This window comes from Loxodonta africana, chromosome 10 (assembly GCF_030014295.1).
Source record: "Loxodonta africana isolate mLoxAfr1 chromosome 10, mLoxAfr1.hap2, whole genome shotgun sequence".
Classification (NCBI taxonomy): domain Eukaryota; kingdom Metazoa; phylum Chordata; class Mammalia; order Proboscidea; family Elephantidae; genus Loxodonta; species Loxodonta africana.
In genome coordinates this window covers 109,740,876-109,760,107 of record NC_087351.1, presented here as the reverse complement: position 1 = coordinate 109,760,107, position 19,232 = coordinate 109,740,876, and the positions used below count along the sequence as shown (strand labels likewise).

General features: G+C 52.0%; 1 protein-coding gene across 1 annotated transcript; it reads left to right on the top strand.

Moving 5' to 3' along the window:
• The first annotated feature begins 238 nt into the window (after nucleotides 1–238).
• AMN (amnion associated transmembrane protein) lies at nucleotides 239–18,575 on the top strand. The gene is made up of 12 exons (XM_064292934.1): nucleotides 239–281; nucleotides 1,141–1,259; nucleotides 1,384–1,428; nucleotides 15,688–15,775; nucleotides 16,361–16,572; nucleotides 16,675–16,812; nucleotides 17,019–17,127; nucleotides 17,247–17,329; nucleotides 17,511–17,688; nucleotides 17,766–17,943; nucleotides 18,030–18,141; nucleotides 18,220–18,575. The coding sequence occupies exons 1-12, from the start codon at nucleotides 239–241 to the stop codon at nucleotides 18,304–18,306; spliced, it is 1,392 nt and encodes a 463-aa protein (XP_064149004.1). The 3' UTR covers nucleotides 18,307–18,575.
• Nucleotides 18,576–19,232: the final 657 nt, after the last annotated feature.

Genomic DNA, 19,232 nt, shown 5'->3' with positions numbered 1-19,232 from the left:
AGTCCAAATGTTTTGCAACCCACACACACATTTCATGGGCGAGTCTGTCCCCTGCAAGGTCCTCAGGAGCTGAAGGGGTGAGTGTGGGGGAGGGAGCAAGCCGAGAAGGTGCTTCCTGAGGGGCCAGGCGCTCCTGCAGGTAAATGTATAACTGTCCCTGGAGGCCCCCACCCCAACCCTCCCGGTCACGTGGCCGCGCGGGGCAAAGTCTGCAGGTTCGCTTCCCCGGAGCAGCGACATGGGCGCGCTGGGCCGGGTCGTGCTGTGGCTGCAGTTTTGCGGTAGGCCGGGCGCGCTGCTGGGGGCTGGGACGGCAGCGGGCGGCCCCGGGCCCCGACAGCCAGGAGGCTGGCCAGGGACCCGCGATGGGTGGGCGGCGAAGGCTTGGGGGGCGCGACACCCGGCCAGGCCTCCCTCGGAGGGCGATGCGCGGGTACCCGAGGATGCAGCGGCTCAGTGGCGACTGCGCGCGGGAGCCTGAGCTGCTCGGCAGCCCGCCTCAGTTTCCCCTCCCGGGAAGGCGCAGCAGCGGCTTACTCCGCCTCGCACCCGGGCCAGCGCATGCTCCTTGGAACACACCCGCTCCTCGGTGCCGCCCCTGCCCCGCCCCCAATGCCCCCGGAGCTGCAGAAACTGCAGCCGAGTCCCTCTCCACTCCCTGAAGCCTCCTCCCCATCGGACCCGGCCTGGCCAGTCCTGCGCCCCAGCCCCTTGTTTTGCTGTCACCATCCCTCCAGCCCGCTCCTTCGCTAGCCGGGGTATTGCCCGTGCGGCGCCCAGACTTGGGATGCGTTCCTGCCGCAGGTCTTCCTGCCCGGGTGGGCCTCCTCCAGGAAGCCTTCCGACCCCCAGACTGGAACAGAGGCCAGCCTTGCCCCACTTCCCGGGACTGCCACTATCCTTGTCGGGCGGGGCGGGGAGCGGCCCCCGTCCTGGTGGTGGGGACGTTTGTGAGGGCTCTGCGGATCGGGTAGGAGTTCCTCAGAGCCCCGGCGGGAGCTCGGGGCGGGGGGGGCGGGGCGGCCTGATGTGGGCAGGGGCGAAGGCCTGGGGCCCGGCAGCGGCAGGGACCCCGGGCCGGGTCGGCCCAGACCAGAGGTCCTGCGGCCTCAGCGGGCGCTCAGCTGGCCGCCTCCCCAGCGCTGACCCAGGCCGCCTACAAACTCTGGGTCCCCAACACCGACTTCGACGACGCTGCCAACTGGAGCAATAACCGGACTCCGTGCGCCAGCGCTGCCGTCGAGTTCCCGGCCCACAAGGTGCCTGGTGTCCCCACGGGGCCCTGCGTTGCGGCCTGGGCTCCTCTGCGTGGTCCGGGTGGGAGGGGTCCAGGGGTCACTCTCCTCCCCCCCCCCGTCCGCTCTGACGCTGCTCTTCCTGCAGATGGTGTCGGTTCTTGTGCGGGAAGGTCACAGCGTCTCAGACTTGGTGAGAGAGGACAGGGCTTGGTGGGGGATGGGGGGCGGGGGGCGGCCCACCCACGTCTCCCTTAAGCCCCTTCCTTGGCCTTGTGCCTCGTGACCCCCGCTGACATGGGATCTGCTGGCCCCTGACCTGTGGCCTCTGGGGTTGGGGGGCTTCTGGGAGGTCAGGGAGCCACACGTCGTGGGGAGGGGAAGAGCAGGAGGGCTTGGTGCCAGGGTCCCTGCCGGCAGTGGGGTAGGGAGTGCTTCCTGCCCCCTCTGCGTGTGCCTCTCCCCCCACTCCCGAATTCTGTCATCTATTTGTCAGGCCCAGCCGGAGCGGTCCGCATCTTGGTGGTGGGGGCGTTTGTGAGACCCAAATAGAAAGTCTTTCTCTGTCCTGGTGTCTGGAAGACCACCCTTAGAAGTCTGGACTACCATGTTTTCAAACTGCTTCACAGAACACTCATGTTCCCTAGAATGATGGGAATTCTGAAGGGAAAAGGGTTCCATAACCACTTCGTGTTGTTAGGTGCCATCCAGTTGGTTTTGGCTCATAGTGACCCTACCCACAACAGAACGAAACACTGCCAGGTCCTGCACCACCCTTACAATCGTTGTTATGCTTGAGCTCATTGTTGCACCCACTGTGTCAATCCACCTCATTAAGTGTCTTCCTCTTTTCTGCTGACCCTGTACTCTACAAAGCATTATGTCCTTCTCCAGGGACTGATCCCTTCTGACAACAGGTCCAAAGTATGTAAGACGCAGTCTCGCCATCCTTGCTTCTAAGGGGCATTCTGGTTGTACTTCTTCCAAGACAGATTTGTTTGTTCTTTTGGCAGTCCGTGGTATATTCAATATTCTTCGCCAACACCACAATTCAGAGGCGTCAATTCTTCTTCGGTCTTCCTTATTCATTGTCCACCTCACACATGCATAAGATGCGATTGAAAATACCATGGCTTGGGTCAGGTGCACCTTGTCTTCAAGGTGACATCTTTTCTTTTCAACACTTTAAAGAGGTCCTTTGCAGCAGATTTGCCCAGTGCAATGCGTCTTTTGATTTCTCGACTGCTGCTTCCATGGCTGTTGATTGTGGATCCAAGTAAAATGAAATCCTTGACAACTTCAATCTTTTCTCCGTTTATCATGATGTTGTTCATTGGTCCAGTTGTGAGGATTTTTGTTTTCTTTATGTTGAGGTGTAATCCATACTGAAGGCTGTGGTCTTTGATCTTCATTAGTAAGTGCTTCAAGTCCTCTTCACTTTCAGCAAGCAAGGCTGTGTCATCTACATAACACAGGTTGTTAATGAATCTTCCTCCAATCCTGATGCCCTGTTCTTCATATAGTCCAGTTTCTCAGATTATTTGGTCACTACAAATTGAATAGGTGTGGTGAAAGAATACAACCCTGACGCACACCTTTCCTGACTTTAAAGCAATCAGTGTCCCCTTGTTCTGTCCGAACAACTGCCCCTTGATCTGTGTACAGGTTCCTCATGTAAAGGTTCCCCTTAGGTTTGGGGAGTGCTGCCTACTGCGCTTGCCTGGAGCCGTGCCAGGCCTTAAAGACTCTGATAAGGCCCTTGAGAAAGAAACCTAATGTCTTGTGTACAGCAGGGCTCAGCAGACTGCAGCCAAATCCCTCTGGCTTGTGTGGCTGAATCGGGTTTTACAAGTTACATGGTTGGAAAAATTCAGAAGAAGCAGAACACCATTTCATGGGCATGGCACATGAGTAGTAAAACATAAATTCAAACTTCTGCTACCCTGAAGTTTCACTGCACACCACCGCCCTGTCCCTTAGTCAGGTAGCCTGGTGGCCACGGTGGCGCCACAGATGAGTTCACTGGCTCCTCGCTCATGCGACTTCAGAGTTCACTGGGGGGACGCCAGGCCAGAGCCTGCCGCACCCTGCGCTGAGTCACTGCCTGTCACCTGCGGGCCTGCCAGCCTCGGTCGCACCTCAGTGAGGGTCGCTGGCTCCCAACAAGGGGCAGAGCGGGAGCGGCTCGGGCTGTGAGTTCCGGGGCGGGGATTCTCACCCTGGAGCCACGGGCGTGTGAGCGTGGGGGTGGCCCGGCCCAATCCGCCCAGACGCAGGCGCTGGGGCCCGCGAGTCTTGTTTTCCACTCCGAGGGCGCTGGGTTTACCTGTGCTGTTAACGTCGGGAGTCTGGGCCCGCGCCAGGCAGGGCTGGGGCAGGGGTGTCACCGCGCGGGGTTCTGACACCCTGCCCCACCCGCGAGCTGGCTCGGGTCCATCCCGGACTGACCGGGGAGGGCGGCGAGGCTGCGGAGGGGGCACCCGGTGGGCAGCGCCCGGACCCTGCGGCCCGGCCCCCCAAGTCGATGCGTCGCCATGGCAACCAGGCTAGGTAGGGAGTGAGTGTGGGGGAGCGGCATCGGGAAGCTGTTGGGGACCCCGCCGCAAAAGCGCCGCGGAGGGGGAGTCGGGGTGGCTGGGTGCCGAGCCTGCGAGCCCCTCTGGGCCGACTTCGTTACTGTGGTTATCTTCTCCTTTGGAAGAGCCTGGGCAGCATTCATTCATTCATTCGTTCCACATACATTTTGGGGTCCCTCCAGCCTGGTTCTTTCAACCACTCCCCGCCGCCCAGAGGGTCTCCCCTCTCTGTGCGGGACCCAGCGCATGGCTCGCTCCCTGCGCACTTGCGCACGGCCGCCTGGGGGCACCCTCGTCGCCCTCCAGGCTTAGGTGTGGGAACTGCCCAGGGGCGGGGTGCGGGGGCGCCTGAATCCACCCAGCGCTGCCCTGGCGCCCCCGGCCCCGCCGGACAGGACAGGGTCCCCGCCTGCACCATCCCCAGCTCGGTGCTTGGTCCAGCGCCTGGATGCTGCTCTAGTAACAGACGAGGCGGCATCGGCTTTCCCTTTTGCATTTCTCTGGTCTGGCACTCCTCTCACAGGGGCTTGCTTTCTTTCCTTTACCTGGTTTTCAGGTTTTCGGGATCTCGGATTTTCTCTTCATCAACGGCTTGAGACGCTGCAAGTCTTCTCTCCGGGCCCCCTTGCTGACCATTTTAATCTTGTTGTTAGCTGTCCTGTCAATTCCTGGCGCTCCCACGTGTTACAGAGTGGAACTGCTCCATAGGGTTTTCCTGGCTGTGATCTATACAGAAGCAGTTGGCCAGGCCTTTTCTTCTGCAGTACCGCTGGGTGCGTTCGAACCGTCAACCTTTATGTTAGTTAAAGAAAAAAAATCAAACCCGTTGCCTTCGAGTGGATTCCGACTTATAGGGACCATATATATATATATATATATATATATATATATATATATATATATATATATATATATATATATATATATATATGTATTAGTAGCCCAGGGAAACCATTTGCACCACCCAGGGATCCTCATTTTAATCTAACATCCAAATCCATTGTCTTTAACTGTGATTTTTGGTGTTTTGACTAAGATCACTTCGCAGCTCCTTAGTAATGGATTATATTTTGCCTCAATTAGCGTCATGATTCTGCCCTCTGAGACATATCTTTGAGTGTGACGCTAGCTAGAAAGCAGCTTTATTTTGCTCGTGATAGTGAGCCACACGGCCACTGTCCTCCCACAAATGAGCCAGCCATGTCCTCTGATTCGTGTTCACCAAGTGCCTGGTGTATATGCGGATCTCTCTGCCTGTTCTCATACCAACACCACGCTGTTCTCCTTCAGCTCTTGGGGCAACTCACCCACTTTTCTGTTACAAGGTTCCCTAGCTCTTTGTGGCAGAGAAAGTGGGTTTCCAAGGCAGAGATCTTTAAAGAAGCAAACTGCCATATCTTTATCCTGAGGAGCGGCTGCTGGGCTCGAACCTCTGACCCTCCACTTAGCAGCCGGTCTGTTAACCACTGCACCACCAAGGCGGCTCAGAATAGGCTTATAAGGTAACAACAACAACAACAAAAAGGCTGCACTTTTCTTTGGGAATGGATGAGAGCTTTATAATATCAGGTCATCCATCCAAGACACAGACTGTTCCTGCAAATATTTTAGATCACCCTTGTCCTTTCTTAGAGTCTCAGAATGTCCCATAAAGACATTGTATGCTGCTGTTAGCTGCCACTGAGTCATTTCCAACTCCTAGTGACCCTGTGTACAACAGAAAAAAACACTGCCTGGTCCTGCACTGTCCTCACAATCATTGTTGTGTTTGAGATCATTGTTGCAGCCACTGTGTCAATCCATCTCTTTGAGGGTCTTCTCTTCTTCAGTAACCCAGTACCTTAGCAAGCATAATGTCCTTCAATAACCCAGTACCTTAGCAAGCGTGATGTCCTTCTTCGGGGACTGATCCCTCCTGATAACATGCCCACAGTACACGAGATGAAGTCTCACCATCCTCACTTCCAAGGAGCACTCTGGCTGTACTTCTTCCAAGAAAGACTTGTTTTTTCTTCAGGCAGTCCATGGTATATTTGATATTCTTCACGAACACCATAATTCAAAGGTGTCAACTCGTCTTTGGTCTTCCTCATTCATTGCTCAGCTTTCCTGTGCCTATGAGGCAATTGCAAATATCATGGCTTGGGTCAGGCACACCTTAGTTCTCAAAGTGACATCTCTGCTTTTCAACACTCTAAAGAGGTCTTTTGCAGCAGATTTGCCCAATCCAATATGACCTTTGATTTCTTGACTACTGCTTCCGTGGGCGTTGATTGTGGAGCCAAGTAAAATGAAATCCTTGAAAGATGTTGTATAGTATTGGTCAATTTGTAAATATTTTATAGGTTTGCTTGCTATGGTGAATGTTGCCCAAATTTAAAAAAATTATATTGTCTCATTATTGTTGTTGTTAGGTGGTGTTTAATAGGTTCCAAGTCATGGCTACCCCATGTACAACAGAACTAAACACTGCCAGTCCTGCGCCATCCTCACAATCGTTGCCATGTTTGAGCCCATTGTTGCAGCCACTGTGTCAATCCATCTCATCGAGGGTCTTCCTCTTCTATGCTGACCTCGCTGGTATTTGAAATACTGGTGACAAACCTTCCAGTATCGCAGCAACACACAAGCCACCACAGTACAACAAACGCATGGTGGTATACTCTCTAAAAAAAAAAAAATTATTATTTCAAATAATGACAGTTATTCCCTCTTTCCTCCAGTCTTAACTCCTTTGATTCCTTTTTCTTTCCTTATAGCATTGGCTGGGACTTCTGTGTTAAACAGGATTGATAAAAGTGGGCATCATTGTTTTGTGTCAATGCTAAAAAGAAGGCATTTCAAGTTTCTCCACTGAATGTGATATTTCTTATATAAGTCCCCCCAACATCCCCCCCAAAAAAAAACCCCATTGCTATCAAGTCAATTTCAACTCATAACGACCCTATAGGACAGAGTAAAATTGCCCCGTAGAGTTTCCATGGCTATCTTTATGGAAGTAGACTGCCACATCTGTCTCCCACAGAGTGGCTGTGGGTTCGAACTGCCGACCTTTTATTTAGCCACTGAGTGCTTTAACCACTGCATGACCAGGGCTTTTTTTTGGTATATAAATTTTATCAAATCAGGGAAATTCTATTCTTGTTGCTATTTTGTTAGCAGCTTAAAAAAAAGTTATAAATAGGTTGTTGAACTTTGTCAATATCGTTTTCTATGTCAATCGAGGTATGATTTTCTTCCCGTAGCCTGTTAATAAAATTTCTTGAGATTGAGCTATCTTTGAAGGCTGATGTCTTGACAGCTTCCTGTGGGTTACAAAACGTGCTACTTCTTCAAGAGGCTTGACTTCTCTCTGCTATAGTATACTAATTTTGTGGTCACGAGACTCTCTACTGCCATCTGCTGGAACATCATTGTATATATGACCTAGCTATAGGGTGGCCATTAGCTGGAATGTACTCAATGGCAACGGTTTTTTTTTGAAGAGATAAGGAGCCCTGGTGGCATAGTGGTTAAGCATTCGGCTGCTAACCAAAAGATCGGCAGTTCAAACCCATCAAGTGCTCCTTGGAAACACTATGGGGCAGTTCTAGTCTGTCCTATAGGCTCCCTGTGAGTCAGGATTGACTTGATAGCAGTGGGTTTTGTTTTTTTGGTTTAGAGATGAGGGGTCCTGGTGGCGCAGTGGTTAAGAGCTCGGCTGCTAACCAAAAGGTTGGCAATATGAATCCACCAGCCACTCCTTGGAAACTCTATAGTTCTACTCTGTCCTATAGGTCACTATGAGTTGGAACTGACTCAGTGGCAACACGTTTGGCTTTTAGAAGTAACAGTGTTCCACCCTCCATCCCTACATTCTTGGGACACGACTCCTACTTGATCCCCACGTCTTTTTTAATACAGTATTAGATCTAGTTATCTAGTATTTTCTTTAGAGTATTTGTACCTGCATTGTAAAGTAGAACGGGCCTATACATGTTCTTATCTTGTATAATGCCTCCTCATCTGATTTTGGAATCTGAATTACACTGACCTCGTAAAACAGGTTTTATTGACTATGCAAAAACATTCAACTGTGTGGATCATAACAAATTATGGATAACATTGCGAATAGAAATCACAGAACACTTAATTGTGCTCATAGGAACCTTTACATAGATCAGGAGGCAGTTGTTCGACAGAACAAGGGGATACTGATTGGTTTTAAGTCAGGAAAGGTGTATGTCAGGGCCGTATCCTTCCACCATACCTATTCAATCTGTATGCTGAGCAAATAATCTGAGAAGCTGGACTATACGAAGAAGAATGGGGCATCAGGGTTGGAGGAAGACTCATTAACAACCTGAGTTATGCAGATGACACAGCCTTGCTTGCTGAAAGTGAAGAGGACTTGAAGCACTTACTGATGAAGATCAAAGACCATAGCCTTCAGTATGGATTACACCTCAACATAAAGAAAACAAAAATCCTCACAACTGGACCAATGAGCAACATCATGATAAATGGAGAAAAGATTGAGGTTGTCAAGGATTTCATTTTACTTGGATCCACAATCAACAGCCATGGAAGCAGCAGTGGAGAAATCAAAAGACGCATTGCATTGGGTAAATCTGCTGCAAAGGACCTCTTTAAAATGTTGAAGAGCAAAGATGTCACCTTGAAGACTAAGGTGCCCCTGACCCAAGCCATGGTATTTTCAATCACATCATATGCATCTGAAAGCTGAACAATGAATAAGGAAGACCAAAGAAGAGTTGATGCCTTTGAATTGTGGTGTTGGCAAAGAATATTGAATATACCATGGACTGCCAAAAGAATGAACAAACCTGTCTTAGAAGAAGTACAACCAGAATGCTCCTTAGAAGCAAGGATGGCGAGACTGCATCTCACATACTTTGGACATGTTGTCATAAGGGATCAGTCCCTGGAGAAGGACATTATGCTTGGCAGAGTACAGGGTCGGCGGAGAAGAGGGAGACCCTCAACAAGGTGGATTGACACAGTGGCTGCAACAATGAGCTCAACCATAGCAACGATTGTGAGGATGGCTCAGGACTGGGCAGTGTTTCGTTCTGTTGTGCATGGGGTCACTATGAGTTGGAACCGACTCGACGGCACCTAACAACAACAACGTAAAACAAACAAACAAAAAACAATTTTCACTCTTCTGTTTCTTCTGTTTTCTGGCACAAGTCATGTAAAAATAAATTAATTGTTCCTTGAGAGTTTAGTAGACCTTACGTGTTAAATCATTTGGACTGAGGGTTTTAGGGATAGGAAGTCTTTGACTAACATTTATACTTCATTAATGTTTACTCATCTATCCAAATTATTGCTTCTTGTGTCAATTTTGACGTTTTGAATCTTTCTAGAAATTGATATATCTCATAAGCAAAACAAAACAAAACAAACAAAGCTGTTGTGGTTAGTTGATTCTAACTCATAGCAACCCTATTGGACAGAGTAGAACTGCCCCATAGGGTTTCCAAGGCTGATTTGAACTGCTGGCCTTTTGGTTAGCAGCTGAACTCGTAACCACTTCACCAACAGGGCTCCACTGCACCTCCAGGACCCCATATTTCATCCAGGTTTTCAAATTTGGGGCCACTGGGTGGGTTTGAACTACCAATCTTTTGGCTTAGCAGTTGAGGCTCCTTTCAAATATGGTTGTGCTGTTGTTGCTAGGTGTCATTGAGTCAATTTCAACTCATAGTGACCCTACGTACAACAGAAGGAAACAATGCCCGGTCCTGCGCCATCCTCAGAGTTGTTGTTATGCTTAAGCCCATTGTTGCAGCCACTGTGTCAATCTATCTCATTGAGGGTCTTCCTGTTTTCCGCCGACCCTGTACTCTGCCAGGCATGATGTCCTTCTCCAGGGACTGATTCCTCCTGACAACATGTCCAAAGTATGTGAGATGCAGTCTCGCCATCCTTGCTTCTAAGGAGCATTCTGGTTGTACTTCTTCCAAGACAGATTTGTTCGTTGTTTTGGCAGTCCGTGGTATATTCAATATTCTTTTCCAAGACCACAGTTCCAAGGTGTCAGTTCTTCTTCGGTTTTTGTTATTCATCCTCCAGCTTTCACATGCATAGGAGGCCATTGAAAACACCGTGGCTTGGGTCAGGAGCACCTTAGTCTTCAAGGTGACATCTTTGCTTTTCAACACTGTAAAGAGGTCTCTTGCAGCAGATTTGCCCAATGCAATGTGTCTTGATTTCTGGACTGCTGCCTCCATGGGTTTTGATTGTGGATCCAAGTAAAATGAAATCCTTGACGACTTCAATCTTTTCCCTGTTTATCATGATGTTGCTTATTGGTCCAGTTGTGAGGATTTTTGTTTTCTTTATGTTGAGGTACAATCCGTAGTGAAGGCTGTGGGGTCTTTGATCTTCATCAGTAAGTGCTTCAAGTCCTCTTCACTTTCAGCAAGCAAAGTTGTGTCATCTGCATAATGCAGGTTGTTAATGAGTCTTCCTCCAGTCCTGATGCCCTGTTCTTCTTCATATAGTCCAGTTTCTCTGATTATTTGCTTAGCATACAGATTGAATAGGTATGGTGAAAGGATTCAACCCTGATGCACACTTTTCCCGACTTTAAACCATGCAGTGTCTCCTTGTTCTGTTCAAATGACTGCCTCTTGATCTTTGTACGGGTTCCTCATGAGCACAATTAAGTGTTCTGGAATTCCCATTCTTTGCAGTGTTATCCATAATTTGTTATGATTCACACAATCAGATGCCTTTGCATAATCAATAAAACACATCTGGTATCCTGCTTTCAGCCAGGATCCATCTTACATCAGAAATGATATCCCTGGTTCCATGTCCTCTTCTGAAACCAGCTTGACTTTCTGGCAGTTCCCTGTTGATGTACTGCTGTAGCCACCCTTGAATGATCTTCAGCAAAATTTTACTTCCATGTGATATTAATGATATTGTTCAATAATTTTCAAATTTGGTGGGATCACCTTTCTTGGGAATAGGCATACATACAGATCTCTTCTAGTCTGTTGACCAGGTAGCTGTCTTCCAAATTTCTTGGCATAGACGAGTGAGCACTTCCAGTGCTGCATCTGTTTGTTGAAACATCTCAATTGGTGTTCTGTCAATTTCTGCAGCCTCGTTTTTTGCCAATACTTTCAGTGCAGCTTAGACTTCTTTCTTCAGTACCATTGGTTGCTGCTGATATTGTACCTCCTGAAATGGTTGAATGTCGACTAATTCCTTTTGGTTTAGTGACCCTATGTATTCCTTCCATCTCCTTCTTCTTCTTTTTTTTAATAATTTTTTTGTGCTTTAAGTGAAAGTTTACAAATCAAGTCAGTCTCTCACGCAAAAACCCGTATTCACCGATTGCTACACACTCCCAATTATCTCCCCCTAATGAGACAGCCTGCTCTCTCCCTCCACTCTCTCTTTTCGTGTCCATTTCGCCAGCGTCTAACCCCCTCCATCCCCTCTAGGGAGGAGATGCCAACATAGTCTCCAGTGTCCACCTGATCCAAGAAGCTCACTCCTCACCAGCATCCCTCTCCAACCCATTGTCCAGTCCAATCCATGTCTGAAGAGTTGGCTTCGGGAATGGTTCCTGTCCTGGGCCAACAGAAGGTCTGGGGGCCATGACCACCGGGGTCCTTCTAGTCTCAGTCAGACCATTAAGCCTGGTCTTATGAGAATTTGGGGTCTGCATCCCAGTGCTCTCCTGCTCCCTCAGGGGTTCTCTGTTGTGTTCCCTGTCAGGGCAGTCATCGGTTGTAGTTCTGGTCTCAGGATGATGTAGTCGCTGTAGTGCCCCTTTCTGTCTCTTGAGCTCGTAATCGCCTTGTGTCCTTGGTGTTCTTCATTCTCCTTTCCAGGTGGGTTGAGACCAACTGATGCATCTTAGGTGGCTGCTTGCTAGCGTTTAAGACCCCAGACGCCACTCTTCAAAGTGGGATGCAGAATGTTTTCTTAATAGATTTTATTACCTTCCATCTTCTTTTGATGATTCCTGAGTCACTTGATATTTTTCCCATAGAATCCTTCAATATTCCAACTCAAGGCTTGAATTTCTTCAGTTCTTTCAGCTTGAGAAATGCAGAACGTGTTCTTCCCTTTTGGTTTTCCATCTCCAGGTCTTTGCACATGTCATTGTAATACTTTACTTTGTCTTCTTGAGCCACCCTTTGAAAGCTTCTGTTCAGCTCTTTTACTTCATTGTTTCTTTCTTTTGCTCTAGCTACTTGATGTTCAAGAGCATGTTTAAGAGTCTCTCCTGACATCCATTTTAGTCTTTTCTTTCTTTCCTGTCTTTTTAATGATCCTTTCTTCATGTGTGATGTCCTTGATGTCATTCCTCAACTCGTCTGGTCTTCAGTCATTAGTATTCAATGCTTCATATCTCTTCTTGAGATGGTCTCTAAATTCAGGTGGGATACACTCAAGGTCATACTTTGGCTCTCATTGACTTGTTCTAATTTTCTTCAGTTTCAACTTGAACTTGCATGTGAGCAATCGATGATCTGTTCCAAAGTTGGCCCTTGGCCTTTTTCTGACTGAAGTTATTGAGCTTTTCCATTGTCTCTTTTCACAGATGTAATTGATTTGATTCCGGTGTATTTCATCTGGCCAGGTCCATGTATAGCTGCTGTTTATATTGGTAAATAAAGGTATTTGCAATGAAGAAGTCGTTGGTCCCGCAAAATTCTATCATGTGGTCTTCAGCATCATTTCTATCACGGGGGCTATATATCTTTCAGCTACGTATCCTTCTTCATTGTTTCCAACTTTTACATTCCAATCTCCAGTAATTACCAATGCATCCTGACTGCATGTTCGATGAATTTCAGACTGCAGAAATTGGTAAAACTCTTCAATTATTTCATCTTTGGCCTTAGTGGTTGGTGCATAAATTTGAAAAATAGTCGTATTAACTAGTCTTCCTTTTAGGTGTATGGGTATTATCCTGTCACTGACAGCTTTGTACTTCAGGATAGATTTTGAAATGTTCTTTTTGCAATGAATGCAATGCCATTCCTCTTCAAGTTGTTATTCCTGATGTAGTAGACCATATGATTGTCCGATTAAAAATGGCCAATACCAGTCCATTTTAGCTCACTGCTAGGATATCAATATTTATGCAACCCATTTTGTTTTTGATGACTTCCAATTTTCCTAGATTCATACTTGGTACATTTCACCTTCTGATTATTAATGGATGTTTGCAGCTGTTTCTTCTCACTTTCAGTCGTGCCACATCCACAAATGAAGGGCCTGAAAGCTTGACTCCATTCACGTCATTAAGGTCGACTCTACTCTGAGGAGGCAGCTCTTCCCCAGTCATCTTCCGAGTGCCTTCCAACCTGGGGGGCTCATCTTCCAGCACTATATCAGACAGTGTTCCGCTGCTATTCATAAGGTTTTCACTGGCTAATGCTTTTCAGAAGTAGACAGCTGGGTCCTTCTTCCTAGTCTGTCTTAGTCTAGAAGCTCAGCTGAAACCTGTCCTCCATGGGTGACCCTGCTAGTATCTGAATACCGGTGGCAAAGCTTCCAGCATCACAGCAACATGCAAGCCCCTACAGTACAACAAACTGACAGACATATTTGGGTCAAATTTGGTAGTGTTGTGGATTTCTTAAGGGAGCCCTGGTGGCACAATGTTTAAAGCACCCGGCTGCAAACCAAATGATCAGCAGTTTGAACCCACCAGCCTCTCCGTGGGAGAAAGGTGTGAGTTTTCTTCTATTTATAGCCTTGGAAACTCTCTGGGGGCAGTTCTACTGTGTCCTATAGGGTTACTATGAGTTGAAATCCACTTGATGGTGGTGTTTTTGTTTTTTGTTTTTTAAATTGATTTCTTAAACTTTTGAATATCCGTGTCTTCCCTCTAACAAGTAATTTCTTTAGTGTACCCCAAGGCCCCATTTGGTTTCCCCTCTTCCAATTCCATCACACTTTAGCTCTAGCTTTTAAAAATGACAACAGTAAGCTTTTCCTACATATTCCATCCCCCTTGGAGCCCTGGTGGTGTAGTGGTTAAAAGCTCAGCTGCTAACCAGAAGATCAGAGGGAGAAAGACGTGACAGTCTGCTTCCATTTACAGCCTTGGAAACCCTATGGAGCAGCTCTTCTGTGTCCTATAGGGTTGCAATGAGTTGGAATCGACCGGATGGCAATGAGTTTTTTTGGTTTGCCTCCCATATCTCTTTGTAGCTTCTGGATTTGTCTCCCTTCTTACTTCTCCAGGTGTGCTTTCAGGGTAGGTCTTTGTGTGGCAATAGTTCTTGTGTAGCGATGCCTTCCTTTTTGGCCTGAGGACATTTTATTATACCCTCATATTTCAGTGACAGTTTGGCTGCATATAAAATTCTAGATTGAATATTTTTTCCCTTTATATTTAAAATATGACTCTGTCGTCTTTTTGCATTCATTGTTGTTGAGAAATCTGATCTGATTTTGTTTTCCTCCCTGTATAATCTGTTCTTTCTTTCTGAAGTTTTTAGAATGTTTTCTTTGTCTTTGATATTCCTAAACTTACTGTCATGTGTCTAGGTGTGGATTGTCTTTATTTCTTCTGTTTGACAATCAACGAGACCCGTCATGAGGTTTCCCAACTTTCTTCAAATCCGGAAAATTCATCTTCATTTTTTTTTCTCCAAATATTTCCTCTTCTCCTCATCCCTCATTCTGAGACTTTTGGTATCTGAATTTTGGCACTTCTGTGTCTGTCCTCCTGTGGTCACCTCTCATAGTTTCTGTCTCCTAGTCCTTTCCTGTTGTCTTCCAGGGGAGTTTCTTGGTGTGAACACCCACCTCATGAGGCGTTCTTCAGCTGTACCACTTCTGATGTCCTTCTAACTATTGTGGGCTTCCTTTTGACTATTGTATTTTTCATATTTATTTTCTATTTTTTCCCATTATTTGTTTGAAAAACCAATTTCCTGTTTGGGCCTCACACTTGTTACCCCTCCCTCCTGCTGAGATGTGTTTATAGAGCTTGTTGGGCACTCCTGAATCTGTCTGCAGCATCACCTGGGGCATCTGAGGGTGGAGATGTCTCAAGCCACACCCTCATGTGTGAGCTCCCACTCTGGGTCAGGTCGGGTGCCCGGGTAAGGGCTGAAGAGCAGCCCTGTCCTTATGGGTTATCCTTGGGTGGACAGTCCCTGACAGTGCAGAATCCCTCATGACCCCAGCACGGAGCAGCCCAGGCATCACCTTAGGCCCCAACCCCTGAAGGAGAAGCTCTGTGGGGGAGGGGCATTGGGGGAGAGGTGGGGGAGTCAGGGGGCTGCTGGTCAGTAGCCCCCTAAGTCTGGGCCTTTGTGCTCCATGTTCCCTCTTACACCTGAGGCCTGGGCTGTGGCTTGGTTTCTGTGGCAAAGGGGCTTCCGCGGTGGGGCCCAGACCTGGAGGGAAGAAGGGTCGACTTCAAGGTCCCTATCCCCTCTCACCTCTGGCAGCCCCCTCCACTCCCTAACACACTTCAGCGTGGCCTTTCCCCTCCCCAGAGACTTCTCACAGTTTTAAAACTGAGTTCCTGGAACCCATAACTCCTTCGCTTCTACAGTTTCATGGGGTAGGGTAACTACCTGACAGGTGTCACCCCCTGGCCCTTCCGCGGTTCACAGGGTCTGGGGCAGTCCCACACTGTTCTTCCTGCAGGCCCACCCCTGTACAAAGCACCCTTCCCCTTTCTTTCCCTGGCTAGATCCTAGTCGCTCTGCTAGCTGTGTCCTGCCCTGCCTCATCCTGGCCCCGCCTCACGCTGGCCCTCTCCGTGGTCACTTGGGCTTTGCTCCTCAGGGACCCGGGAGCCGGGTGGGCGCGGGCGGGACCTCCTGGGGCCACCCAGCCACCGCGTGGCACCGCCTCAGCCCGAGCCTCCGCAGCTCCTGCCGCTGGACGGCGAACTCATCCTGGCCTCTGGAGCGGCATTCAGCGCATCAGTCACCACCTGGGACCCCAACTGTAGCGCAGGTGAGGTTAGTGGGCAGCTGGCCGAACTCCCGGGAAGGGGCAGGGCACAGAGAGGGGGCGTGGCCATGGGCGGGGCGCTGGGGAGGGTGGGACATGGAGGGAGGGTATGACAGCCTCAGGGCTTTACGGTGGGCAAGGCTTTGGGCGGGGTTTGAGGGGAGATCGTGTCCTAGGAGGGGCTCGGAAGGAGGACGTGTCCTCGGCAGGGCTTGGCAGGGTGAGAGGGCATTGGGGCAGGGTTTCCTGGAAGGGTGTGTCCGGGGGCCGGGCTTTTCAGGAGAACATGTTCAGAGGCAGGGCTGGGAGGGAGGGCGGGGTCAGGGACTCGGACTTCCAGGAGGAGGTGTCTGGGGCAGGGCTGGGAGAGAGGGAGGGTTCAGGGACTCGGACTTCCAGGAGGAGGTGTCTGGGTCAGGGCTGGGAGGGAGGGCGGGGTCAGGGACTCGGACTTCCAGGAGGAGGTGTCTGGGGCAGGGCTGGGAGAGAGGGAGGGTTCAGGGACTCTGGCTTCCAGGAGGGCGTGTCTGGGGCAGGGCTCGCCGGGAGAGCGTGTCCCTCGCGGGGCTCAGAAATGCGCCCCATTAGGCGGCCCCGCGCTCTTCCGCGACCCCGATCGCTTCCTGTGGCACGACCCGCGCCTGTGGCGCTCAGAGGACGCGGTAAGCGGCCTCTTCTCCATGGACGCCGAGCGCGTGCCCTGTCGACATGACGACGTCGTCTTCCCGCTGGCCACGTCCTTCCGCGTGGGCCTGGGACCCGGCGTCCGAACCGTGCGCAGCGTGTCGGTCCTGGGCAAGGTGAGGTGGGGTCCCCGGGGCGCCCTCCGTCCCCACGGTCCGCGCGCGTGGGCTCCTACGTTCTAACTCGTGTCCTCCCCGGGTGGGGTCCGGGCCCCGCAGACGTTCACGCGCGACGACGACCTGGCCGCCTTCCTGGCGTCCCGCTCCGGCCGCCTGCGCTTTCACGGGCCGGGCGCGCTGCGCGTAGTCCCCGAGGCCTGCACAGACCCGTCGGGCTGCGTCTGTGGCAACGACGAGGTCAGCGCGGGTGGGCCGGGGGCGCGGCGAGGCAGTGGGGGATGGCAGGGAGGCCGGGATGGAGAAATCAGGAGGCCTGACTCTCGGGTCCGCAGCTGCGAACCCCGCGGTCCCCGCTGGCCACCCCTGAGTTCCAGCTGGCTTAGCGGGGCCCACCCCCTCCCCGCCGACCCGCCCTCCTTTTTGCTGATCCGCCCCCTCCCCAGGAGCTGCCTTGGGTCTGCGCAGCCCTGCTCCAGTCCCTGGGCGGCCGCTGTCCCTCTGTTGCCTGCAACGACGCTCTCCGGCCTGTGGGTCAGTGCTGCGACCTGTGCGGTGAGCGCCCTGTCCCACCCGGACTGCTCTGCAGGGACGGTGGGGATCCACCGCCTGTCTGTCCCCCTGCCGCCGCGCTGACCCTGTCTGACCTTGACTGACCCTGTCTTCCCGCGCAGGAGCCATCGTCTCGCTGACCCACGGCGCCGCCTTCGACCTGGAGCGGTACCGGGCACGACTGCTGGGCTCCTTTCTCATCCTGGTAACGGAGCTCCCACCGGCCCCTCTGCGGCACCGCCGGGCAGAGGGGTGCGCAGCCCCTCGGCAGGGACCCTGTGGCCACACTCGCCACCCTCGTCCCCAGTCCACTATTTGCCCCTGTCCCCAGCGTCCCTGCAGGTCCGGGGAGAGTACTGGTGCCAACGGTGTCCCCTCTCTGCCAGCCCGAGTATCAGGGACTGCAGGTGGCCGTGTCTAAGGTGTGGCGCACGCGGCGGGTCCCTGAGGCAGCGGGTCGGGAGTCCGACACGGAGATCCAGGTGGTGCTGGCCGAGGCCGAGGACCGGGCAGGCAGCGCCACCCGGCTGGCCCAGGACGTCCTGGCCGACATCGCCGAGCACGGTTAGCGCCGCTACCCCTGCCCTTTGCCACCCGCACCCCCGCCGGGTGGGGAGACTGAAGCGCGCCCTGCGTTGCAGGAGACGCCCTTGGCATCCTGTCGGCGACCGTCCGCGAATCTGGCGCGCCCATCGAGGGTGGCTCCGCGGCGGGGCTGCACCAGCCGGGACCCAGCGTGGCACTTGGGGGTGTTGTCGCGGCCGCGCTGCTCCTGGCGGTGCTCCTGGTGGTACTGCTGCGCCGGGCCGAAACGCTCAGGTACGCGGGGAGGGGGCTCAGGTGCACTTGGTGGGTGGGAAAAGGGTATCCCCCGAGGGGCTCACCTGGCGACTCCTGTCTCCCAGGTGGAAATGGAAGAGGCGTGGGGAGGACGCAGTCCCGGCGCCGGCCGGGGCCCCCCTGGGCTTCGACAACCCAGTGTTCGACCTGACGGGCTCCGCGGCCTCCGAAGAGCCGGTGAGACAGTGGCGGGCGGGGGTGGCGCGGGTTCACCTGGGCAAGACTCCACACTGCTAACTAGGTGTTCCCTTTCAGCCCCCTGCCCCGCAGGCGGACGCCGGGACCACCAGCCGCAGTTACTTTATCAACCCGCTATTCGCTGTCGCCGAGGCGGAGGCCTGAAAGAGCCGCACCCCCCGCCATGCCCCCTGCCCGGCCTGGCCCGGGGACCTGAATATTCGTGTCCTTCCTCTACGCCTCTTCCCACACCCCAGCTGGAGGCCAAGGTCTGGGTGGCCTTGTCCAATAAAGGGGTTTTCTGCACCTGCTGTCAGCCTTGGACACAACCTCCCCTGCTTCTTGCTCCAGCAGGTCACACTGCCGACCAGAGGGCTGGGGGAGGGGGCTGCCTGACCAGTGAGCCCCCCGAGGCCTCCTATGTACCCAGTGGAAGCCAGAACTGGGGGGAGGGGTGGGGAGCTGGCTGAAGGGGAGGCAGGTACTAGGTGGGGGGAAAGAGGTGGGCACCCCAGCCCCTTCGTGCCAGGCCCCTCAACCACCGCGCTCTGAATGGTGCCATGTGCACTGGGATGCTGAGAGCCAGCCTGGTGGACTTGGAGGTGCTTGGGCAGACCAACCCTCTGGGCCCAAGGTGCTGTCCTGGGGGGCAAGGCGGTCTACCTCCTGGTGGGGCAGGGCTAGGGCTGCTCAGATGGCAGATGGGGGTATCCGAGCTCCGGGGTGGCCATCCTAGGGGTAGGTTGGCAGCTCTGGCATCCATCATGCAAGGTGAGGCCCTTCTCCCCACAGGGTGGTGTTCACCTAGGGAGTGGGTCCTGACAGTGGGCCGGTGATTCATGCTAATGTGTGGACAACTGTATACAGACAGGTGCACAATGCCTAGTGCACCAAGGGTCCCCACCTCTGCGGTACCCACTCCCCTCTTCTGACATTGGGTCAGCTTTGCCCCGTTTTTGGCTCCCCGTGAAGACTCCCACAGCCCCTCGTGGTCCTTGTCCCTTTTGATCCAGGAAGCGTGTTGCTCAGTATGGTTTTCCAGCACAGGAGTGCTGCTGCGAGTTGCTGACCCCGTCGATTTAGACTCATAG

Excerpts from the sequence above, each read along its gene's own strand:
- AMN (XM_064292934.1), top strand. The coding sequence starts at position 239 with ATGGGCGCGCTGGGCCGGGTCGTGCTGTGGCTGCAGTTTTGCG. Across the intron at positions 1,429-15,687 it reads GTCACAGCGTCTCAGACTTG|CTCCTGCCGCTGGACGGCGA; the intron begins GTGAGAGAGGAC and ends GAGCCTCCGCAG. Across the intron at positions 17,128-17,246 it reads TCAGTGCTGCGACCTGTGCG|GAGCCATCGTCTCGCTGACC; the intron begins GTGAGCGCCCTG and ends CTTCCCGCGCAG.